The sequence below is a fragment of the Myxine glutinosa genome, chromosome 7, assembly GCF_964187855.1.
Source record: "Myxine glutinosa chromosome 7, kmMyxGlut1.1, whole genome shotgun sequence".
NCBI classification, from domain to species: Eukaryota; Metazoa; Chordata; class Myxini; order Myxiniformes; family Myxinidae; genus Myxine; species Myxine glutinosa.
This window is the reverse complement of record NC_136267.1, coordinates 14,466,649-14,492,374: the sequence shown is the minus strand read 5'-3', so window position 1 is coordinate 14,492,374 and position 25,726 is coordinate 14,466,649. Positions and strand designations below refer to the sequence as shown.

Genomic DNA, 25,726 nt, shown 5'->3' with positions numbered 1-25,726 from the left:
GAGCTATTAACCACAACCTATGGTTGCTATTTGCATCCGTAGTTTACCTCAACTTGGACTGTCCAAAGGTGCTGGGTTTCATGATAAATACGGGATATTAAGATGTACTACCTCTGACAATACACGAGTTGTAAGTTCTGTTCTGCAACCTTGGGTATAAGTATTATATAATTAGCAATGACAACAGACTCTGCAGCCGCACATTCCGAGCACGTGGGGAGTGAAGAAAAACAAGCCTTGCCTGATGGACGCCCCCAGGCCTGACGTAAGCAGCATGCATCCGTGCTCCCGACACCCGCTCATAGAATTCCATCATCTGAGATGCAATGGGATTCCATCATCCATCATCTTTACCTTCCATAATCAATTACTTTCTAGTCAATTACATCAATAAAATCAATTAATAATCAATAATAATCAATAATCAATATAAATCAATAATCAATAATATAATCAATTACATAAAACAAACTGTTCGCTTCCATTGACATCAAAAGATGTACAACTGAACTCCATTCAAGAAGAAATTTGTAAACCGAGTTTCGAAGGCACGTTCGGAAGAACGTGGACAAAGGGGCCGAGTGGCGCAGCCACAAAACAAGCATGGTAGATGTTATAGGTTCGAAAATCCTAAAGGAAACAGAATTTGAAGGATTTGGATCACAAGCTTACAGAAACTAGACGAGTGTCATAATTAACATGCCACTCATGAAACTGTCAATATGAACCCAGCTGGCTCACCAATGACCTTCGTGGGTCAGGGTGAATCGTGCATCATCAATTTTCCATCACAGCTCCAACACATCCACTTCCCACATCTTTGCGTCATGGCACATCCTGATAAAACACTTTTCTGTGGATAATATTAGACTCACTTTCTCCCTCTCCTCAAACATCCAGAAGAAAGGCGTCATAGCTCCGACGTCCAGCGCATGGGTGGTCAAAGCCATGATGTGATTCAGTAACCGGGTTATCTCTGCAAACAACACTGGGGGAGTTTGGGGATGAGGGGCTTAAATGAGATCACGTGCGTGGAAATTATTGAGATTGCAATATTCTTTGTAAAGTGATCCAGCTTGAAGCAGATGATGGAAGAAATAGTCCAGTATTCTTAACAATCACACACTGCATACCAATGCATTCAAAATATACAAATCCGTTGGGTGTTTAGGACTATCGTTTCTTGTTCGTATAACTTTTTGAATCACAATAAAGGATAAATTAAACAAGTGGGCTGAAGTTTGAAAAAACTACAAAGCATCCCAAAATGCAAAGCTCGTCCATGTCCACTTTGTGCCCAAAATGCAAAGCTTGTCCATGTCCACTTTGTGCCCAAAATGTAAAGCTCGTCCACGTCCACTTTGTGCCCAAAATGCAAAGCTCGTCCACGTCCACTTTGTGCCCAAAATGCAAAGCTCGTCCACGTCCACTTTGTACCCAAAATGCAAACGCTTGTCCACGTCCACTTTGTGCCCAAAATGCAAAGCTCGTCCATGTCCACTTTGTGCCCAAAATGCAAAGCTCGTCCACGTCCACTTTGTGCCCAAAATGCAAAGCTCGTCCACGTCCACTTTGTGCCCAAAATGCAAAGCTCGTCCACGTCCACTTCATGCCCAAAATGCAAAGCTCGTCCACGTCCACTTTGTACCCAAAATGCAAACGCTTGTCCACATCCACTTTGTGCCCAAAATGCAAAGCTCGTCCACGTCCACTTTGTGCCCAAAATGCAAAGCTCGTCCACGTCCACTTTGTGCCCAAAATGCAAAGCTCGTCCACGTCCACTTTGTACCCAAAATGCAAACGCTTGTCCACATCCACTTTGTGCCCAAAATGCAAAGCTCGTCCACGTCCACTTTGTGCCCAAAATGCAAAGCTCGTCCACGTCCACTTTGTGCCCAAAATGCAAAGCTCGTCCACGTCCACGTTGTGCCCAAAAGGCAAAGCTTGTCCACGTCCACTTTGTGCCCAAAATGCAAAGCTCGTCCACGTCCACTTTGTGCCCAAAATGCAAAGCTCGTCCACGTCCTTTGTGCCCAAAATGCAAAGATCGTCCACGTCCACTTTGTGCCCAAAATGCAAAGCTCGTCCACGTCCACTTTGTGCCCAAAATGCAAAGTTCATCCATGTCCACTTCGTGCCCAAAATGCAAAGCTCGTCCACGTCCACTTTGTGCCCAAAATGCAAAGCTCGTCCACGTCCACTTTGTGCCCAAAATGCAAAGCTGGTCCACGTCCATTTTGTACCCAAAATGCAAAGCTCGTCCACGTCCACTTTGTGCCCAAAATTCAAAGTTCGTCCATGTCCACCTTGTGCCCAAAATGCAAAGCTCGTCCATGTCCACTTTGAACCCAAAATTCAAAGCTCGTCCACGTCCACTTTGAACCCAAAATTCAAAGCTCGTCCAAGTCCACTTTGTGCCCAAAATGCAAAGCTCGTCCACGTCCACTTTGCGCCCAAAATGCAAAGTTCGTCCATGTCCACTTTGTGCCCAAAATGCAAAGCTCGTCCACGTCCACTTTGTGCCCAAAATGCAAAGCTGGTCCACATCCACATTGTGCCCAAAATGCAAAGCTCGTCCACGTCCACTTTGTGCCCAAAACGCAAAGCTCGTCCACGTCCACTTTGTACCCAGAATGCAAAGCTCTTCCACGTCATCTTTGTGCCCAAAATGCAAAGCCAGTCCACATCCACTTTGTGCCCAAAATGCAAAGCTCGTCCACGTCCACTTTGTGCCCAAAATGCAAAGCTCGTCCACGTCCACTTTGTGCCCAAAATGCAAAGCTCGTCCACGTCCACGTTGTGCCGAAAATGCAAAGCTTGTCCACGTCCACTTTGTGCCCAAAATGCAAAGCTCGTCCACGTCCACTTTGTGCCCAAAATGCAAAGCTCGTCCACGTCCACTTTGTGCCCAAAATGCAAAGCTTGTCCACGTCCACTTTGTGCCCAAAATGCAAAGCTCGTCCACGTCCACTTTGTGCCCAAAATGCAAAGCTCGTCCACGTCCACTTTGTGCCCAAAATGCAAAGCTCGTCCACGTCCACTTTGTGCCTAAAATGCAAAGCTCGTCCACGTCCACTTTGTGCCCAAAACGCAAAGCTCGTCCACGTCCACTTTGTACCCAAAATGCAAAGCTTGTCCACGTCCAATTTGTACCCAAAATGCAAAGCTCGTCCATGTCCACTTTGTACCCAAAATGCAAGGCTTGTCCACGTCCACTTTGTACCCAAAATGCAAAGCTTGTCCACGTCCAATTTGTACCCAAAATGCAAAGCTTGTCCACGTCCAATTTGTACCCAAAATGCAAAGCTCGTCCATGTCCACTTTGTACCCAAAATGCAAAGCTCGTCCATGTCCACTTTGTACCCAAAATGCAAAGCTCGTCCACGTCCACTTTGAACTCAAAATTCAAAACTCGTCCACGTCCACTTTGAACCCAAAATTCAAAGCTCTTCCACGTCCACTTTGAACCCAAAATTCAAAGCTCGTCCACGTCCACTTTGTACCCAAAATGCAAAGCTTGTCCACATCCAATTTGTACCCAAAATGCAAGGCTTGTCCATGTCCACTTTGTACCCAAAATGCAAAGCTCGTCCATGTCCACTTTGTACCCAAAATGCAAAGCTTGTCTACGTCCACTTTGTACCCAAAATGCAAAGCTTGTCCACGTCCACTTTGTACCCAAAATGCAAAGCTCGTCCACGTCCACTTTGTACCCAAAATGCAAAGCTTGTCCACGTCCACTTTGTACCCAAAATGCAAAGCTCGTCCACGTCCACTTTGTACCCAAAATGCAAAACTCGTCCACGTCCACTTTGTGCCCAAAATGCAAAGCTCGTCCACGTCCAATTTGTACCCAAAATGCAAAACTCGTCCACGTCCACTTTGTGCCCAAAATGCAAAGCTTATCCACGTCCACTTTGTACCCAAAATGCAAAGCTTGTCCACGTCCACTTTGTACCCAAAATGCAAAGCTCGTCCATGTCCACTTTGTACCCAAAATGCAAAGCTTGTCCACGTCCAATTTGTACCCAAAATGCAAAGCTCGTCCATGTCCACTTTGTCCCCAAAATGCAAAGCTTGTCCACGTCTAATTTGTACCCAAAATGCAAAGCTCGTCCACGTCCACTTTGTGCCCAAAATGCAAAGCTCGTCCACGTCCACTTTGTGCCCAAAATGCAAAGCTCGTCCACGTCCACTTTGTACCCAAAATGCAAGGCTCGTCCATGTCCAATTTGTACCCAAAATGCAAAGCTCGTCCACGTCCACTTTGTGCCCAAAATGCAAAGGTCGTCCACGTCCACTTTGTACCCAAAATGCAAACGCTTGTCCACGTCCACTTTGTACCCAAAATGCAATGCTCGTCCACGTCCACTTTGTGCCCAAAATGCAAGGCTTGTCCACGTCCACTTTGTGCCCAAAATGCAAAGCTCGTCCACGTCCACGTTGTGCCCAAAATGCAAAGCTTGTCCACGTCCATGTTGTGCCCAAAATGCAAAGCTCGTCCACGTCCACGTTGTGCCCAAAATGCAAAGCTTGTCCACGTCCATGTTGTGCCCAAAATGCAAAGCTCGTCCACGTCCACTTTGTGCCCAAAATGCAAAGCTCGTCCACGTCCACGTTGTGCCCAAAATGCAAAGCTTGTCCACGTCCATGTTGTGCCCAAAATGCAAAGCTCGTCCACGTCCACTTTGTGCCCAAAATGCAAAGCTCGTCCACGTCCACGTTGTGCCGAAAATGCAAAGCTTGTCCACGTCCACTTTGTGCCCAAAATGCAAAGCTCGTCCACGTCCACTTTGTGCCCAAAATGCAAAGCTCGTCCACGTCCACTTTATGCCCAAAATGCAAAGCTTGTCCACGTCCACTTTGTGCCTAAAATGCAAATCTTGTCCACGTCCACTTTGTGCCCAAAATGCAAAGCTCGTCCACGTCCACTTTGTACCCAAAATGCAAAGCTTGTCCACGTCCAATTTGTACCCAAAATGCAAAGCTCGTCCATGTCCACTTTGTACCCAAAATGCAAGGCTTGTCCACGTCCACTTTGTACCCAAAATGCAAAGCTTGTCCACGTCCAATTTGTACCCAAAATGCAAAGCTCGTCCATGTCCACTTTGTACCCAAAATGCAAGGCTTGTCCATGTCCACTTTGTACCCAAAATGCAAAGCTCGTCCATGTCCACTTTGTACCCAAAATGCAAAGCTTGTCCACGTCCACTTTGAACCCAAAATTCAAAACTCGTCCACGTCCACTTTGAACCCAAAATTCAAAGCTCTTCCACGTCCACTTTGAACCCAAAATTCAAAGCTCGTCCACGTCCACTTTGTACCCAAAATGCAAAGCTTGTCCACATCCAATTTGTACCCAAAATGCAAGGCTTGTCCATGTCCACTTTGTACCCAAAATGCAAAGCTCGTCCATGTCCACTTTGTACCCAAAATGCAAAGCTTGTCTACGTCCACTTTGTACCCAAAATACAAAGCTTGTCCACGTCCACTTTGTACCCAAAATGCAAAGCTCGTCCATGTCCACTTTGTACCCAAAATGCAAAGCTTGTCCACGTCCACTTTGTACCCAAAATGCAAAGCTCGTCCACGTCCACTTTGTACCCAAAATGCAAAACTCGTCCACGTCCACTTTGTGCCCAAAATGCAAAGCTTATCCACGTCCACTTTGTACCCAAAATGCAAAGCTTGTCCACGTCCACTTTGTACCCAAAATGCAAAGCTCGTCCATGTCCACTTTGTGCCCAAAATGCAAAGCTCGTCCACGTCCACTTTGTACCCAAAATGCAAGGCTCGTCCATGTCCAATTTGTACCCAAAATGCAAAGCTCGTCCACGTCCACTTCGTGCCCAAAATGCAAAGCTCGTCCACGTCCACTTTGTACCCAAAATGCAAACGCTTGTCCACGTCCACTTTGTACCCAAAATGCAAAGCTCGTCCACGTCCACTTTGTGCCCAAAATGCAAACCTCGTCCACGTCCACTTTGTACCCAAAATGCAAACGCTTGTCCACGTCCACTTTGTGCCCAAAATGCAAAGCTCGTCCACGTCCACTTTGTGCCCAAAATGCAAAGCTCGTCCACGTCCACGTTGTGCCCAAAATGCAAAGCTCGTCCACGTCCACTTTGTGCCCAAAATGCAAAGCTCGTCCACGTCCACTTTGTGCCCAAAATGCAAAGCTCGTCCACGTCCACTTTGTACCCAAAATGCAAACGCTTGTCCACGTCCACTTTGTGCCCAAAATGCAAAGCTCGTCCACGTCCACTTTGTGCCCAAAATGCAAAGCTCGTCCACGTCCACTTTGTGCCCAAAATGCAAAGCTCGTCCACGTCCACTTCATGCCCAAAATGCAAAGCTCGTCCACGTCCACTTTGTACCCAAAATGCAAACGCTTGTCCACATCCACTTTGTGCCCAAAATGCAAAGCTCGTCCACGTCCACTTTGTGCCCAAAATGCAAAGCTCGTCCACGTCCACTTTGTGCCCAAAATGCAAAGCTCGTCCACGTCCACGTTGTGCCCAAAATGCAAAGCTTGTCCACGTCCACTTTGTGCCCAAAATGCAAAGCTCGTCCACGTCCACTTTGTGCCCAAAATGCAAAGCTCGTCCACGTCCTTTGTGCCCAAAATGCAAAGCTCGTCCACGTCCACTTTGTGCCCAAAATGCAAAGCTCGTCCACGTCCACTTTGTGCCCAAAATGCAAAGTTCGTCCATGTCCACTTTGTGCCCAAAATGCAAAGCTCGTCCACGTCCACTTTGTGCCCAAAATGCAAAGCTCGTCCACGTCCACTTTGTGCCCAAAATGCAAAGCTGGTCCACGTCCATTTTGTACCCAAAATGCAAAGCTCGTCCACGTCCACTTTGTGCCCAAAATTCAAAGTTCGTCCATGTCCACCTTGTGCCCAAAATGCAAAGCTCGTCCATGTCCACTTTGAACCCAAAATTCAAAGCTCGTCCACGTCCACTTTGAACCCAAAATTCAAAGCTCGTCCAAGTCCACTTTGTGCCCAAAATGCAAAGCTCGTCCACGTCCACTTTGCGCCCAAAATGCAAAGTTCGTCCATGTCCACTTTGTGCCCAAAATGCAAAGCTCGTCCACGTCCACTTTGTGCCCAAAATGCAAAGCTGGTCCACATCCACATTGTGCCCAAAATGCAAAGCTCGTCCACGTCCACTTTGTGCCCAAAACGCAAAGCTCGTCCACGTCCACTTTGTACCCAGAATGCAAAGCTCTTCCACGTCATCTTTGTGCCCAAAATGCAAAGCCAGTCCACATCCACTTTGTGCCCAAAATGCAAAGCTCGTCCACATCCACGTTGTGCCCAAAATGCAAAGCTCGTCCACGTCCACTTTGTGCCCAAAATGCAAAGCTCGTCCATGTCCACTTTGAACCCAAAATTCAAAGCTCGTCCACGTCCACTTTGAACCCAAAATTCAAAGCTCATCCAAGTCCACTTTGTGCCCAAAATGCAAAGCTCGTCCACGTCCACTTTGCGCCCAAAATGCAAAGCTCGTCCACGTCCACGTTGTGCCCAAAATGCAAAGCTCATCCACGTCCACTTTGTGCTCAAAATGCAAAGCTCGTCCACGTCCACTTTGTGCTCAAAATGCAAAGCTCGTCCACGTCCACTTTGTGCTCAAAATGCAAAGCTCGTCCACGTCCACTTTGTGCCCAAAATTCAAAGTTCGTCCATGTCCACCTTGTGCCCAAAATGCAAAGCTCGTCCATGTCCACTTTGAACCCAAAATTCAAAGCTCGTCCACGTCCACTTTGAACCCAAAATTCAAAGCTCGTCCAAGTCCACTTTGTGCCCAAAATGCAAAGCTCGTCCACGTCCACTTTACGCCCAAAATGCAAAGTTCGTCCATGTCCACTTTGTGCCCAAAATGCAAAGCTCGTCCACGTCCACTTTGTGCCCAAAATGCAAAGCTGGTCCACATCCACATTGTGCCCAAAATGCAAAGCTCGTCCACGTCCACTTTGTGCCCAAAACGCAAAGCTCGTCCACGTCCACTTTGTACCCAGAATGCAAAGCTCTTCCACATCATCTTTGTGCCCAAAATGCAAAGCCAGTCCACATCCACTTTGTGCCCAAAATGCAAAGCTCGTCCACATCCACGTTGTGCCCAAAATGCAAAGCTCGTCCACGTCCACTTTGTGCCCAAAATGCAAAGCTCGTCCATGTCCACTTTGAACCCAAAATTCAAAGCTCGTCCACGTCCACTTTGAACCCAAAATTCAAAGCTCGTCCAAGTCCACTTTGTGCCCAAAATGCAAAGCTCGTCCACGTCCACTTTGCGCCCAAAATGCAAAGCTCGTCCACGTCCACTTTGTGCTCAAAATGCAAAGCTCATCCACGTCCACTTTGTGCCCAAAATGCAAAGCTCATCCACGTCCACTTTGTGCTCAAAATGCAAAGCTCGTCCAAGTCCACTTTGTGCCCAAAATGCAAAGCTCGTCCACGTCCACTTTGCGCCCAAAATGCAAAGCTCGTCCATGTCCACGTTGTGCCCAAAATGCAAAGCTCATCCACGTCCACTTTGTGCTCAAAATGCAAAGCTCGTCCACGTCCACTTTGTGCCCAAAATGCAAAGTTCGTCCATGTCCACTTTGTGCCCAAAATGCAAAGCTGGTCCACGTCCACATTGTGCCCAAAACGCAAAGCTCGTCCACGTCCACATTGTGCCCAAAACGCAAAGCTCGTCCACGTCCACTTTGTGCCCAAAATGCAAAGCTCGTCCACATCCACTTTGTGCCCAAAATGCAAAGCTCGTCCACGTCCACTTTGTGCCCAAAATGCAAAGCTGGTCCACGTCCACATTGTGCCCAAAACGCAAAGCTCGTCCACGTCCACATTGTGCCCAAAACGCAAAGCTCGTCCATGTCCACTTTGTGCCCAAAATGCAAAGCTCGTCCACGTCCACTTTGTGCCCAAAACGCAAAGCTCGTCCACGTCCACTTTGTACCCAGAATGCAAAGCTCTTCCACGTCATCTTTGTGCCCAAAATGCAAAGCTAGTCCACATCCACTTTGTGCCCAAAATGCAAAGCTCGTCCACATCCACTTTGTGCCCAAAATGCAAAGCTGGACCACATCCACGTTGTGCCCAAAATGCAAAGCTCGTCCACGTCCACTTTGTGCCCAAAATGCAAAGCTCGTCCACGTCCACTTTGTGCCCAAAATGCAAAGCTCGTCCACGTCCACTTTGTGCCCAAAATGCAAAGCTCGTCCACGTCCACTTTGTACCCAAAATTCAGAGCTCGTCCACGTCCACTTTGTACCCAAAATTCAAAGCTCGTCCACGTCCACTTCGTACCCAAAATGCAAAGCTCTTCCACGTCCACTATGTACCCAAAATGAATTTGGCGAAAACAGCGAAATTAAAATGGACTTTTGTGCAACCCTTACCTTTGACCTTTTGACCTAAAAACAATCAGCTTCTCGATTTTGATTGGTGAACCAATTTAGTGACCCAAAATGCAAATTACAGGTCAATCGGATGAAAATAGACTTCATGCGATGTTGACCTTTCGACTAAATTATCAATTTGTCTTCTCCATATTCTCATAATAAATCTTTGTTGAAGACTTGACGACAAACCAAGATGGTAAAAAAAAAAAAAAAAGTTATGAGACGGAGACACGAACCTGTGTACGTGTACACACACACACACACACACACACACACACACACACACACACACACACACACACACACACACACACACACACACACACACACACACACACACACACACACACACACACACACACACACACACACACACACACACACACACACAATTGTACAGTATCGGTTGTTCCTAAACTTAAATAATTTAAAGGATTGTTGTAAATGATGTTAATTTTACAACATCCCATATTCAACTTTATTTAAATTGTAAACCTCAAACATAGTTTCTCCACCTAAAGCAAGAACCTTAACCCATAAGCAACTGACTAGTTTCACATCAGAAAAATGATGTCACATTGACATGATGTCACATCACAAAAAATCAATACACACACACACGCACGCACGCACGCACGCACGCACGCACGCACACACCTGCTCCCCATGCAAAAGCAATCACAATACACATTTCTCTCTTTACAAACTCAAAGCCATTTCAAACACAGACCCTTGTCATTGGTACCTCGAATCCACTGGGCACGTAATGGTGCTGTGATGTTCAACAAGCGCTCCACAGCGAGAGAGTAGCATTGTTCATTGCACATCATAGAGACGTAATCAAGGCGGTCGAAGTACGGCAAGGCCTGCAGAGGTAGGGGGTGGGGGTGTAATTCACACGGATAGTGCAGAGTCTGCTGCTCTCTCACAGCGGGCAGGTTGGTGGTCTCTCTTTACTGCTGCCTCTCCTCAGGACTTGCTACCAAAAGTTTTGTCTTATGAAGGAAGGAGCAAAACGAGAAAGAGGAGGAGGGGGGAGAAGCACGTTGGCACACAAATATACGCCGGCCGATAACACAGAGGTGAACCACGTTGGCAGGGCACTGCCATTTTCAGACCATCCCTCCATGTGATGTTTTCTCAAGTCAATAACGCTCCTCGAATCGACTGCAGATTGCTAAGTCTCCTGCAATCTTCTCTCTTAACTTAGATGAAGACTTTGGGATTTCACACATGGTTGTTCCACACACGTCGCTGGCTCGTGAGTTCACCCTCCAGCTCACCAAGGCTACGTTTCCCGGACCAGATACAGTGTTTTGCCGTTTTATTTTCATTCCCTGTGTAGCGGTTACCGCTGGATGCACACAATCGCCTTGCACCGGCCAGAACACGGCCAGACGCGCCTCTCCTCTCCCGGGCATGCCCGGACTCACTGTTCCCGGGCACGCCCGAACCTCCCGGGCACTCCCGGTCTCATCTTTCCCGGGCATGCCCGCTCTCGCCTTTCCAGGGCTCGCCCAGAGCGTCCGGGCATGCCCGCTATCGCCTTTCCAGGGCTCGTCCAGAGCGCCCGGGCACGCCCAGCCTCGACTTTCCAGGCCGCAGCCAAACACGCCCGGGCAGGTCCAGACTCGCCTTTCCAAGGCTCGCCCTTGACACCCGGGCATGCCCGGTATAGCTTTTGCCGGGCAAACTTCCTGACATAAATGTGTATATATATTGCTGCCCGATAAACGGGCTTGGGAGAATACCTGAGCTGTTTTGTTTCAATAAAGCAACTCGGACGAATTCCGTCTTTGGTCGCGTCAATTCTTTCGACTCGCGTTGGAGCGCAGTTCCTTCATTGGTGACCTACCGACATGGATACGGCAGTGACGCTTAAACTGCCTACCTTCTGGGAGGCTCATGCGGCTGTTTGGTTCGCTCAGGCGGACTCTCAGTTCGCCCTGCGAGGCATCACCGCGGACGACACCCGCTTCCACCATGTTGTGGCAGCGCTCGGTTCCGCCACCGCGGCCCGCGCCTTGAGCCTCCTCGAGCACCCGCCGGCTGCTGACAAATACGACGCGCTGAAGACACTCCTCCTCGACGCTTTCGCCCTCTCACCGGCAGCACGCGCACGGCACCTGCTCGCTCTGCCCGAGCTCGGCGACACGCGCCCGTCCGAGCGCATGGACTATATGCTCTCGTTGCTCGGTGAGCACTCTCCGGATTTTCTGTTCCGCGAGCTGTTCCTTCGCCAGCTGCCTCACCCTGTACGCCTCGCCCTGGCTGTCACGTTGATCACGGATTCCCGCGCCCTCGCCAGGGAAGCCGATAAGATCTCCTCGGCGGGCCAGCACATCGGCGCGGTTACCTGGAGCCCGCCGCCATCTGAGGCGATGCCCACGACGCCCGAGCGCCCTGCACGGTTGGAGGCCGAACTGCCGGTGCAACTGGCGGCCGCCACGCCGCACCGCCCGCTTCCGACACGACGGCCGGGGCCTCCACCTGACCGGGCGTGGTGTTATTACCACGCCAGGTTCGGACACAAGGCTCGGACGTGCCGGCCCCCGTGCACTTTCGGCAGGTCGGGAAACGGCCGGGCCGGCGTTCATTCCCAGCCATGAGCGCCGGCCACTCGGGCAACTTGCTGTTTATTCGGGACAAAGCGTCTGGGCGGCGTTTCCTGTGTGACACCGGCGCCCAACTGAGCGTCATACCCGCCTCCGAGCAGGACAGGCGGGACGCCGTTTGCGGCCCCTCTTTGGTCGCTGCTAATGGCTCGGCCATACGCACTTTCGGCCCACGCGTCGTCACCCTCTGCTTCGGCAGCCAGCGTTTTCAATGGACTTTTGTGACCGCCTGCGACCTGCGTCCCCATGGCTTTGCTGGGCGCCGACTTCCTCTGCGCGCACGGGCTGCTGGTCGACGTCAAACGTCGTCGCCTTGTCAACGCCGAGACCTTCAGCTCCCTGGCGTGCACGATGAGCAGCTCCGCGCCGACCGAACTGGCGTGCGCCCTCCCGGCAGCGAACGAGTTCGCTCGCCTGCTCGCGGAATTCCCGGCCCTCACGCGGCCGACGTTTTCGGCCGTCGCGGTGCGGCACGGGATCGAGCACCACATACCCACTACGGGCCCGCCGGTCTACGCCAGGGCCCGCCGCCTCGACCCGGCCAAGCTCGCCGTGGCGAAGGCCGAGTTCGACGCGTTGGAGCACCTCGGCATCGTGCAGCGCTCCAATAGCGCGTGGGCCTCGCCACTGCACATCGTGCCAAAGCCGGGGGGTGGATGGCGCCCGTGTGGCGACTACCGCCGTCTCAACGACGCTACCACCCCCGACAGGTACCCGATCCCGCATATTCAGGACTTTTCCGCCCGTTTGGCGGGATGGGTCATCTTTTCGAAAATTGACCTGATACGGGGCTACCACCAGGTACCTGTCTGGGCGGCCGACGTCCCGAAGACGGCCGTCATCACGACGTTCGGCCTGTTCGAATTTTTGCGGATGCCGTTTGGCCTCAAGAACGCGGCCCAGGCGTTCCAGCGCTTGATGGACGGCGTGCTGCGCGACCTGCCGTTTCTTTTCGTCTATCTGGACGATATCCTCATCGCCAGCACGTCCCACGCCGAGCACCTCCTCCACCTGCGAACACTGTTCGGTCGCCTCAGCGAGCACGGCTTAATTGTCAACCTGGTCAAATGCCACTTCGGCGCGACGACCGTTGACTTTTTGGGCCACCGCATCACCAAAACCGGGGCCGTGCCGCTGCCGACCAAGGTCGAGGCCATCACCACGTTCCCGCGCCCCCGTTCCATCAAGGCCCTCCAAGAGTTCCTCGGCATGGTGAATTTTTATCACCGATTCGTGCCCCGCGCTGCTCAGCTCATGCGGCCCCTTTACGAGGCCCTCCGGGGCAAGCCGGCCAAGCATGACATTGTTTGGTCCGCGGCCTTCGCCAGCGCCAAACGGGCCCTCGCCGACGCAACGCTGCTGGCTCACCCGGTGCTCAACGCGCCCATCGCCCTCACTACGGACGCCTCCAACTACGCGGTGGGCGCCGTCCATGAGCAATTGGTGGACGGGGTTTGGCAGCCACTCGCTTTTTTCAGCCGGCAACTCCGGCCGAACGAGTTAAACTACAGCACGTTCGACCGCGAGCTGCTCGGGCTATTCCTGGCCGTTCGCCATTTCCGACACCTCCTGGAGGGCCGCCCGTTCATGGCTTTCGTCGACCACAAGCCGTTGGTCTATGCAATGGCTAAGGTCACGGAGCCGTGGTCGGCCCGCCAGCAGCGCCACCTCTCCGCCGTGTCGGAGTTCACCACGGACATCCGGCACGTCGCCGGCAAAGACAACGCCGTGGCCGACTGTCTTTCTCGGGCCAGCGCGAACGCGGTCCACCTCGGCGTGGACTTCGCGCTCATGGCGGCCGACCAGACCACCGACGCCTCGGTGCAGGCACTCCGTGCGGCGGACACGGGCCTCCGCCTGGCCGACATTCCCTTCGCGGGCACCGTCCTGCTAGGCGACGTCTCCCAGGGCCAGCCTCGCCCCATCGTGCCCGTTTCCTGGCAGCGCCGCATCTTCGCCTCCATCCACGGCCTTTCTCACCCGGGCCGGAAAGCTTCTCAGAAGCTGGTGTCGGCGCGTTTCGTCTGGCACGGCCTTCGACGAAACATCCGCGACTGGGCCAACGCCTGCACGGCCTGCCAGCGGGTCAAGGTCCACCGCCACACCCAGGCCCCGCTGGCACCTTTCGCCGTGCCTGAACGGCGTTTCGACCACGTCCACGTGGACCTGGTGGGTCCCCTGCCCCCCTCGCGGGGGTTCACCCACCTGCTCACCATGGTGGACAGGACCACCAGGTGGCCGGAGGCCGTGCCCCTCGCCTCCACCACCACCGCCGACGTGGCGCAGGCGTTCATCGCCACCTGGGTCGCGCGCTTCGGCGCACCAGCGGACATCTCGTCCGACCGCGGCCCACAGTTCACGTCTGAGCTTTGGGGCGCGGTCGCCCGTTCGTTGGGGGTAACGCTGCACCGCACCACAGCCTACCACCCCCAAGCCAACGGGTTGTGCGAGCGGTTTCACCGCTCCATGAAGGCCGCACTCATGGCCGGCCTTCAGGACGACGGTTGGGCCGACCGGCTGCCGTGGGTCCTTTTGGGCCTTCGCACGGCCCCCAAGGAAGACCTCCAGGCGTCCGCTGCCGAGCTCGTCTACGGCCAGCCGCTCCGCGTCCCGGGCGAATTCGTGCCCGACGCTACCAGTCCCTGGTCCGCCGCTCGCCAGCGCTCGGACCTCCAGGAGGCCGCCCGACGATTTGCCCCCGTGCCGACGTCTCGCCACGGTGGCCCCCAGTCCTACGTCCCCCCGGCGCTTCGCACAGCGGAGTACGTCTTTGTGCGTCATGACGCGCACCGGGAGCCACTCCGGCCGCCGTACGACGGGCCCTTCCGGGTCCTGCGACGGGGCGACAAGTCTTTCATCGTCGACTTCGGCAGCCGGCCGGACCGGATTTCTGTGGACCACCTCAAACCGGCGCACATGGACGTCGACCGACCACCACGGTTGGCCCTTCCTCCGCGGCGAGGCCGCCCCCCGTCCACAGTTCCCCCCGCTCGACCACCCACCACCACGTCGGACCCCTCTCCACGACCCTCCAGGGGTCGCTTCGGCCGGGTCATCCAGACCCCCCTTAAATTGACCCTGCCGGTGCAGGTCGATTCTGGAGGGGCGTGTGTAGCGGTTACCGCTGGATGCACACAATCGCCTTGCACCGGCCAGAACACGGCCAGACGCGCCTCTCCCGGGCATGCCCGGACTCACTGTTCCCGGGCACGCCCGAACCTCCCGGGCACGCCCGGTCTCGTCTTTCCCGGGCATGCCCGCTCTCGCCTTTCCAGGGCTCGCCCAGAGCGTCCGGGCATGCCCGCTATCGCCTTTTCAGGGCCGCCCAGAGCGTCCGGGCATGCCCGCTATCGCCTTTCCAGGGCTCGCCCAGAGCGTCCGGGCATGCCCGCTATCGCCTTTCCAGGGCTCGTCCAGAGCGCCCGGGCACGCCCAGCCTCGACTTGCCAGGCCGCAGCCAAACACGCCCGGGCAGGTCCAGACTCGCCTTTCCAAGGCTCGCCCTTGACACCCGGGCATGCCCGGTATAGCTTTTGCCGGGCAAACTTCCCGACATAAATGTGTATATATATTGCTGCCCGATAAACGGGCTTGTGAGAATACCTGAGCTGTTTTGTTTCAATAAAGCAACTCGGACGAATTCCGTCTTTGGTCGCGTCAATTCTTTCGACTCGCATTGGAGCGCAGTTCCTTCACCGTGTTGCTTGTCGTGTTTCCAGACGATTTTCTGTGCCAAACCATATCTTGTGTTGAATTGCTGAATTTGTGTCCATGTTAAAACCCAGCCTACTCGTGAAGGGCTAGTTTGTGAACGCACGTGCTTTGCTTTCACCTGTTTTATCCCAGGTATTGTTACTTCTGATCCCTCAGCTTCATCCTTTCCCCTCTTCGCTCCAGAAAATACAAATAACAAAAGAAACTTCTTCACTCTCCTTCCACCTCCCCCCCCTCCCCAACCACCCGCCCTCCCCAACCCCCCACCCTCCCCCCCAAAAAACAGAAAAAAACTGAACTCAACCTGCCTGCACAGTTACTCCTTCATTTCCTTTCCCTCCTCCTTTTCAATATCCCCAAACGCAATCTTCACCGAATAAAACGTTTCTTCAGTTAAAAGCTCAACATTAAAAACCAGAAGGGCACTTGATAGAGCGCATACCTCCACCAGACTGAACAGTTTCCGTTTTGTATCCCACCAACAGGTTGGGTCTGTATCCGGACCTGAAGCAAAATCTAATCGGGTTGTTCTCGTCACCTACCCAACTCGTCCACCAAGTTTTGCATAATCCGTCCACAACTTCCTGAAAAATCATGCTATATAATCGGTTTTGGCTCCATCACTAAATGGTGAAGAATCATTTGAGAATAAAAAAAAAAGAAGTAATTAATTATTTATATATTTAAAAGAATTAAAAGAAATAAAAAAATAAAAACTTGCATCCAAATCTCGGTCTTCACCAAAATCGAATTAATTCTTCTTTGTTGCACACTCAACCTATCCACCTATTTCATCTGAATCCTTCCACAACTTTTTGATATGTTATATATCGATTTTAGCCCAAATTGCCCATGTCCAAACTAAGCAGTTTAGTTTTGCATTTTTAAATGAAATAGACAAAGCCTAAAACGAACGAAACCCATTAGCGTTACCTTTTAGAATTACCCTTTATAACCTATTAGAGTTACCCTTTAGAACACATTAGAAATACCGTTTAGAACCGTGAATAACCCTTTAAAATTACCCTTTAGAAACCATTTCGAATTACTCTTTGGAACCCTGTAAAACCCTTCAGAATTACCCTTTATAACCTATTAGAGTTACCCTTTAGAACACATTAGAAATACCCTTTAGAACCCCTTAGAACCCTTTAAAATGACCCTTTGAACCCTTTAGAATTACCCTTTAGAACCTATTACAGTTACCCTTTATAACATTAGAACCCTTTAGAATTACCCTTTATAACCTATTAGAGTTACCCCTTAGAACACATTAGAAATACCGTTTAGAACCGTGAATAACCCTTTAAAATTACCCTTTAGAAACCATTTCGAATTACCCTTTGGAACCCTGTAAAACCCTTCAGAATTACCCTTTATAACCTATTAGAGTTACCCTTTAGAACACATTAGAAATACCCTTTAGAACCCCTTAGAACCCTTTAAAATGACCCTTTGAACCCTTTAGAATTACCCTTTAGAACCTATTACAGTTACCCTTTTATAACATTAGAACCCTTTAAAATTACCCTTTAGAAACCCTTTGAACCATTTAATTTAGAAACCCTTTGAACCCTTTAGAACTACCCTTTGGAACCCTGTAAAACCCTTCAGAACTTCATTAGAATTAAACATGGTGGGTTATAAAGGTTATTCTTCTTCTTCATTTTATGAACAGGACATATCCAAATATTGAAGTGGCTGCACCACTTAAAAATTACCATTCCTCTCTGCTCATGCACGATCGGGATGAATTTAGAGACAAAGTCCTGCTAAACTACAGGTTTGTTTTCCGATTCATGTTCCAATTTGTGTTAAAAATATAACATTCAATTGAAATCAAGTTGTTCCTCGATCATAAACTGATGTTTCTGGAAAAGGACAGACAGACAGACGTGAACCAATTGCTTAGCCCCACTTTTAGCGTCACATGGTAAAAAGCGCAAAAACTGATCCTCTCAACTACAGACCTATCAGCTTACTTCCAATCATCAGCAAAATCATGGAATCCATCATCGTAGCCAATAAAAAAAATCATTCCTTTTCTCCTACAGCCTGGTGTTGGGCTAGCGGCTAGGGTGCCAGCTTAGGATCCTAGGGTCCTGGGTTCGAATCCCGGTCGATCGCTGAATTAACGTCAGGGGGGTTGACTCAGCCTGTCATCCTTCCGAGGTCGGCAAATTGAGTACCAGTTCACTGGTAATTCCCTGTTTGTCGTAAAAAGGTGACAAAAAGGGTTGGCGGCAGGAAGGGCATCCGGCCGTAAAACATTGCTTCAAAAAGGGGACCAAAAAACAACAACAACCACGGTCCCCGAAAAAGGCCAACCCCCGCTTGCGGGGAAAAATGGCCTCTAAAGGTGTTTTTTTTTTGTTTGTTTTTCTCCTACAACCCCACCTCAGATCACCAATTTGGTTTCAGACCAGGTTCCCCAGTCACCAATGGTCAACTTACCAAAATGATGGTCAACTTAAGGTGTCACCAAAGAAAGAATAATTTCCCTGAATATGGGACAATAAAGATTTATTATTAATTAGTTCCACCTTGGACATGCGGCTTCCACTACCTGGTATTGGCCTAATGGTTAAGGTGGCGGGCTTGGGATCCTAAGGTCGAGTTCGAATCCCGTTGAATTAATGCCAGGTGGGGTTGACTCAGCCTGTTATCCTTCCGAGGTCGGCAAAACGAGCACCAGATAACTGCTTATAGAGAGGCATTGCATCAGAGGCAGAAGCGCCAACAGAAAAATAATGCAACCTGATGTAACCACCATGGACACCGGCTTCCACTAACCCAACAATGGATGGAGGCCCTCAATGTCAGACATGAAATCCGTGCCGTCTCTCTGGACACATTTCGTGCTTTTGATACAGTCTGGCATCCCTCCTTGCTCTCCAAACTGTCTTCGGCATCTAAGGCCAACTACACACATGGCTTACTGACTTCCTCTATTCTCATAGTCAATGTATGGCTATCAATGGAATCTTTTCATCTCCTCTCCCTGTCAAGGCTGGAGTGCCCCAAGGCAGTGTTCTGGACCCTGTCCTATTCCTGGTCTTCATAAATGATCCGTCTGATTCTCTGGAAAATTCCCATTATTTATTTGCTGATGACCACCTTCTGCTGTGGTATCCCTCATCCTTCAAAAAGGTTGCAGCCTCTTCCCTCTCTTCAGACCTTGACAAAATCACAAGATGGTCAAACACTTGGAATATGTCTTTCAATTCTGAGAAATCCCACACTTTCACCATCTTTCTCCGAAAGGACAATTTGGCAAACACTTCCATCTACTTTCTTAACTTGAGCTTCCAGGGAAGCAGAACTCAACTGAACTGACTGGACAACTTTAAAGTAGGTCAGTTGTCTGTACTAGATTTGACTTAAATGAAAAGCCAACAACCTTGTGTAATAATTTTAAGGTCATTGTATCCTTATACTTGTCCTTGTTTTACAATTGATACACTGTTACACTTTGCAATAATGTTGCAGAAATATAGTTGTGTAGATAAAAGGAAACGGGTGTAATTCGCTTTCAAAGTCACCCACCCCCACATGTTGTCCCAGTGAACATGCCCACAAAACGTCGCAAGTGCATATTTAAGTGACGTCAGAAGAAATTGCGGGGAATCCTCGTCATGAAAGTTATAGGGATAGCAACCTACCTTGTGTGGTAAGGGTTAAACATTCTAAGTTTGATCAAAATCTGTGAATATTTGTGGACGCTAGAGTGTTAACGTCGTTTTCATGACCAAAAACAAAATAGTCGCCTAAGTCCACCATTTTTCGACGGATCGGGCTGAAATGTAATACCAACCTGGTCCTTGGGGTAAGGATGCTGCATGTCAAGTTTGATCAGAATCGGTTGATATTTGTGGACGCTGGAGTGTTAACGTCGAAAAGTTAACGGACGACAGATGACAGACGACGACGACGACGACAGACGACGGAGGGTTCAGTATGTGATGAACTCAACTGGACGGTAGTCCAGTTGAGTTAAAAACCCTCTCAAGGAGGTTCAGTCATTCAAACGCCTGCGTCTCACTTTCAGGCCTCATCTTTCTTGGACAAACCACATTTCAAAGTTGGCCTTCAAAGCCAGTCCTCCACTTGCCAGTCCTTCACTTGGCAACCTCCATCGTACAAAGTCCTTCCTTGGCACACCTGAACTCCTATCCACCAACAAGGCCTTCATCCGCAGCTTGATGGCATACTACTCTATCTTTTGGGTACCCGTCCCTGCCTCACACCTTGTTCAGCCTGACGCCATGGAAACCAAGGCCTTCAAGATCATTAGAATCTTCTGCAATTTTTAAACTAAAATAAAAACTTTCTCAAATCCACGTGTCATCTCACTGCCAGTGTGTTACCTTGTACCCCGTCACCTCACTCCTCCATAACCAGAGATTTTGTGTAAAAAAAAAAGATTAACATGCAGGCGGTTGCTGTTTGTTACAATTTAAAAAACCAAGTAGTGAGGAAATACCTGCAAATAAGTCTTGTACTCGATGAGTTTTTCGGTCCCACGATGCAGCAAGCCGATGTGTGGGTCACACCTCCGCACGCTCTCTCCACTAAGCTCCATGACGAGGCGCAGCACACCGTGGGCCGCCGGGTGTTGGGGTCCAAAGTTGAGGGCGATGTTCGAGACGCGCCGTTCTTGAATTTCATCCTTGTCTGCGCGATTTGGGCAGAAATATAAACGTTACATCAATAAGGATATTTGATGCAGATGTAAAGAAAGATTTGATAAACTAAATACAATGAGTAACAATAGCGTGCAAAGGAAAATCTTCATATTACGAATGTCAAGATACAGGGATGAAAAGGAAAGGGAGAACAAGAAATGGTGAGATTGGAAAGGGAGTTGGAAGAAGAAGAAGAATACGGAGGTATTTATGAACCCACACTAAGATTGGGGAGTTAGAGGGGGAATGAAAGACGGCAAAACACTCAGTATGCTGGAAAAAAAACTTTTTAAAAACTCTTATCTTAATCATATGGAATAAATAAATGTAAAATGGACAAGTCAGGAGACGACGATGGTTCACGAGCGAGCGGCATTCAATGACAAAGGACGGACTATAGCCAAAACAGGCCCAGACAGGCCAGGCCCGGAAATGTCAAAACGGAGGTTACTGACCTTGAAATGATAGAAAATAATGTATAATCAGTTATGAGGTTAGTTAGCTACACAATACCGAAAATTCGGTTCGATTCTGAGAACTTTGAAACTTTGACCGTAGTGACCTTCAAAGGTCAAAGGTCGAAGATTCTGAAATTTGTTGGAAAACTTGTATTTCATGATGTATGTGATAAATATAACATCATGTATGACATTTCACCCTATCAGGAAGCGAACAATGTAATAAAACAATCAAAAATCGACTTTTCTAAATTTCGTGACCATGTGACCTTGACCTTGGGGCGAAAATGAAAAATCGAGCTCCGTGGGGCTAGATACATGACATTGGCCTAAACAAGTACCGAAACCCCTGTCAGATTCCACCAAACCCCTCGGAGAAGATGTAGCTTGAAATTGATTACCCCCTAAAAAGACATCTTTTTCGGGCGTCGCTCCGCCCACAATGGGCGCAAACGCCCACTCTAGGCAGGACACAACTAGATCATGATATCAACCTCCCACCCAAGTTTGATCAAGATTGGATGATATCGGGTAGTTATGCTGTGGACAGACAGACAGACAGACACACACACACACCCATGACGAATATAGTGGTCACTCTGTTTGATAACTCGTGAACCAATAACATCCAACTTTGATTTTTCTTTTTGTGCACGTGGGTGCTGCTGCCTTCTTCAGAAGCACCATTTTAATGTTCATATTAAGAGGGAACCTCAAAGGGTGATGAAACCACGTGATAACGGGACAGCCAGGTTAACCTTGCCAAGAAGCCCACAAGTGAGCGAGTTTCCCAATGCTATTGCCTCAACCTGAATTTGAAGCCACCTCTGGGATGTTAATCCTGTATAATTGCACCTTGAACAAAAATGTAAACCAGAGCGAAGTTTCTGGTGCGCGATCGCAAATCCCCACGCTTACCACCTAAAGCCAAGTTGAAACATGGCAAAAGGTTCTACCGGGAATGAAGCCAATATAAATTTAGTCAATTCCCTCTCGGCTCCCTCTCTTCTCCCCCCACCGCCCCATTTTCACCCATGACCAAGTCAACACACCCCCTGGGGCATAAATCGGGGGTCAAATCCAAAGCTTTGTTAGGTATTGCATGTGTCCCCCAATGTTGATTGCATGTTCGAAGTTTCACAAGAAAATGTTTTAAAATATTCCTGTAATTATATTTTTGGGTATTGGACCTTTTGACCCCACCCCAGGAGGTCGGGCCTTCTTTTTTTTTGTATACTGAATCGAGGCTCGTGAAAGAGCTAACATTTATTTCACAAACAAATCAACCAGACAAACAAGATATATAAAAAGAGGGAGCGGAAGACAAGATGGGGAGAGAAGGGGAAGCACACAAACATAACATTTGAGGGCAGGGAGATGTGTGGGAGGGAGAGGGCTTGGGGGGAGGAGCATGGGAAGTGGGGGGGGGGGGGGTGGGAGAAGTATAAAACACAAGGACACCAAGGACTTCCAAGGTAGAAGTTGGCATTTCAAAAAAAGTGGATTTGGGGTGAAATTAGTGGGGGTAGAAAAGATCAAGGTTTTGGATGGGGGAAAATAAGAGATGGTGGTGAACAGCTGTTTTAAAGACCTGGAGGGTGGAGTGGGATTGAAGAGAGTGAGGGAGTTTGTTCCAGAGGCAGGAGAAAAGAGGAATGAAGGAGTGAAGGTGAGCAGAGAGTCTTGATTTTGGCAGTTTAACCATAAGAGGGTTGCAGCAGATCTTGTGCGACCTGTAGGAATATTTGGGGGACAGGGCCCAGAGAGAGCTGGGGGCGCAAGGCCAGAGAGGAGTCGGTAGAAGACGGAAAGACCACCAACCTGCCTGCGGTGAGTGAGTGAAAGGCCCTTGGAGTTTGCTTCATCGTGGGAGATTCCAATGATTAAACATTCCAGGTCATTCCATTCCAGGTCTTTAAAACAGCTGTTCACCACCATCTGTTATCTTCCCCCATCCAAAGCCTTGATCTTTTCTACCCCCGCTAATTTCACCCCAAATCCACTTTTTTGAAATACCAACTTCTGTCCTGGAAGTCCTTGTGTTTTATACTTCCCCCCCCCCCCCCCCCTTCTCATTCTTCCCTCCAGGTCTTCAAGACAGTTGATCACCTCCATCTCAGATCTTCCCCAATTCAAAACCATGATCTCATCTACCCTTGTTAATCCACCCCAGTCCCTCCTCCTTCAAAATTTCCAGTTTTCCCTCAGAGTTTCCTTCTGTATCCATATTGTCAACCCCAAGTATCCTTTCCTGCCCCCCCCCCCCCCCCATTCCTCCTCACACTCATTGTTGAAGTGTCCCTCTATTTTGTCTTGCAATGCTGCTGTTGGTGGTGGTTTCTCTTCTCTCGACTGTTGCTTTTACGTGTTTTGCATCCTGATTTTGTCTGTTACGGCCTGATCAGTGTCGTGTACTAGATCTTCCACGTCTGTCTCGAGCATCAACTATGTATATAAACGTGCGTGTGTATGTATGTATGTATGTATGTATGTATGTATGTATGTATGTATGTATGTATGTATATATATATATATATACTACCGGTCAAAAGTTTTAGAACACCTCAATTTTTCCAGTTTTTATTGAAATTTAAGCAATTCAAGTCCAGTGAATAACCTGAAATGGTACAAAGGTAAGCAGAAAACTGCTCGAGGTTAAAAAAAAAGTTTAGGTTTGCAAAAACGGGAAAATAATGTAAATTGCACAGTTGTATTGTAAAAAAAAAAGGCCTTCTTCAGGGAACAAGTAATGGGTTAACAACTTACAGCTGTTCTGCAGTAATGTAAGTAAATTAAGCCTTGAAAGTTGATGCAAACAATTCCTACAGGTGTCCCAACCTCTGCTGATTACTTGATTACAAACCCCGTCTGTATAAAAGCACTATTGGAACAGACTGTTATTACACCCTCTGAAGCATTATTTGGACAATATTGCACTGCAGGAAGTAGTATATTGGAAACTGGAGGAAACTCTGACAGGAAGAGGTCTGGCAGACCCAAAGCCACAACAGAATCAGAAGACTAGTTTCTGAGAGTCAACAGCTTGCGTGATAGGCAGCTCACAGGACAACAGCTTCAAGCACAGCTTAACACTGGTCGAAGTAAGCAAGTCTCAGTTTCAACTGTGAAGAGAAGACTTTGAGCTGCAGGTTTGACAGGTCGAGTGGCAGTAAGAAAGCCATTGCCAAGATGGCAAAATAAGAAAAAGAGGCTTGCCTGGGCCATGAAGCACCGCCAGTGGACTACTGAAGACTGGAAGAAGGTCTTATGGACCGATGAATCAAAATTTGAAATTTTTGGTTCATCATGCAGGGTTTTTGTATGCCGTCGAGTAGGCGAAAGGATGGTTCCTCAGTGTGTGACACCAACTGTCAAACATGGAGGACGAAGCGTGATGGTCTGGGGCTTTGTTTTTTTTTTTTTGTTTTTTTTTTTGTATACAAGATCGAGGCTGCTGAAAGAGCGAACATTAATCACACAGAAAGACAAACAGACACACAAAACAAATAACATCGGGAGCGGTAGACAAGATGGGGAGAGAGGGGGAAGGACACAAACACAACATTTGAGAGCAGGGACCGAGAGACATGGAGACATCGAGAGAACTGTGGGAGGGAGAGGGCTTTGGGCGGGAGGCATGGGAAGGGGGGGGGGGGGGTGACAACAACAACAACATGCATTTTAAAGGCCATTTTCCCTGCTAGAGCGGGGGTTAGCCTTGCGGTCCCCATGACAATCTTCTCCATTTTGCCCTATTTTCTGCATCTCTCCTTGTTAACCCCCTTGCCCGCATTTCTTCTTCCACCATCTTTAGCCAAGTCTTTTTCGGTCTTCCCCGTCCTCTGCTTCCTTCTACATTCATTTCCATCACTCTTCTCAACCAGTCACTTTCATCCTTCCTCAACACATGACCAAACCATCTCAACCTGTTCCTCTTCACAGCATCAATCACAGGCTCTATTCCCATCATCTTTCGCAATTCATCATTTGTCTTCCTCTCTCTCAACGATACTCCACACATCCACCGAACCATTCGCATTTCCACCCTTTCCAACCTTCGTTGCTGCTCTACGTTTATTACCCATGTCTCGCTCCCATAAATCATAACACTTCTCACACATGCAGCATACACCTTTCCCTTCAGCTTCAACGACACTCCCCTCATCATCAGCACGCCACCCAGTTCCCGAAACTTCTTCCATGCACATCTCACTCGAGCAACCGTTGCCGAGTCTGATCCACCTTCTCCATTCAGCATGTCTCCGAGGTAGCAAAATGTTTTCACACCTTCCAGCTTCACGCCATCTCCAAGATCCAACTCAACATTTCCTCCATCTGCAGCTCCCTCTGTGCACACCTTACATTTGAATGTAGCTGCCACACTGGTTAATGACCCTCTCAGACCACTACATTTTTGATGAACCCACTCAGCGCACATTGTACATTGAATGGAGTTCACTCCGACACCCTTCCTACACACAGCACAGGGCCACTTCCCAGTTCTTTCCACCTCACCACATGCTTTACCACTTGCCATCACCTTCGTCTTTCCGATATTCACCTTCAGACCTTTTGTCTCCATACATTCCTTCCACGTGGTCATCTTTTCCTTCAGTCCATCCATACTTTCCGCAATCAACACCAGATCATCTGCATACAACAACTCCCACGGTAAACCCTCCTTTACGTTCTGAGCCAGCACCTCCATCACAGCTACAAATAGTAATGGACTTAGTACCGACCCCTGATGCACTCCCACATTCACCTCAAACTCACCACTGTTCCCGTGGTGAGAGAGGGGGGGGTGAGAGAGGTATAAAACATATGGACACTGCCAAGACTT

At 49.3% G+C, this 25,726-nt stretch overlaps 1 protein-coding gene across 1 annotated transcript in view; it reads right to left on the bottom strand.

Annotated features, from left to right (window-relative positions):
- NDUFS2 (NADH:ubiquinone oxidoreductase core subunit S2) overlaps window positions 1-25,726 on the bottom strand; it is a 41,076-nt gene that overhangs the window by 8,187 nt on the left and 7,163 nt on the right. The window contains exons 4-7 of the mRNA XM_068121837.2: window positions 20,224-20,414; window positions 10,157-10,277; window positions 876-988; window positions 242-316 (exon numbers count right to left, since the gene is read on the bottom strand). Coding sequence (XP_067977938.1) covers window positions 242-316; window positions 876-988; window positions 10,157-10,277; window positions 20,224-20,414 — 500 coding nt within the window. The remainder of the gene's footprint in view (window positions 1-241; window positions 317-875; window positions 989-10,156; window positions 10,278-20,223; window positions 20,415-25,726) is intronic.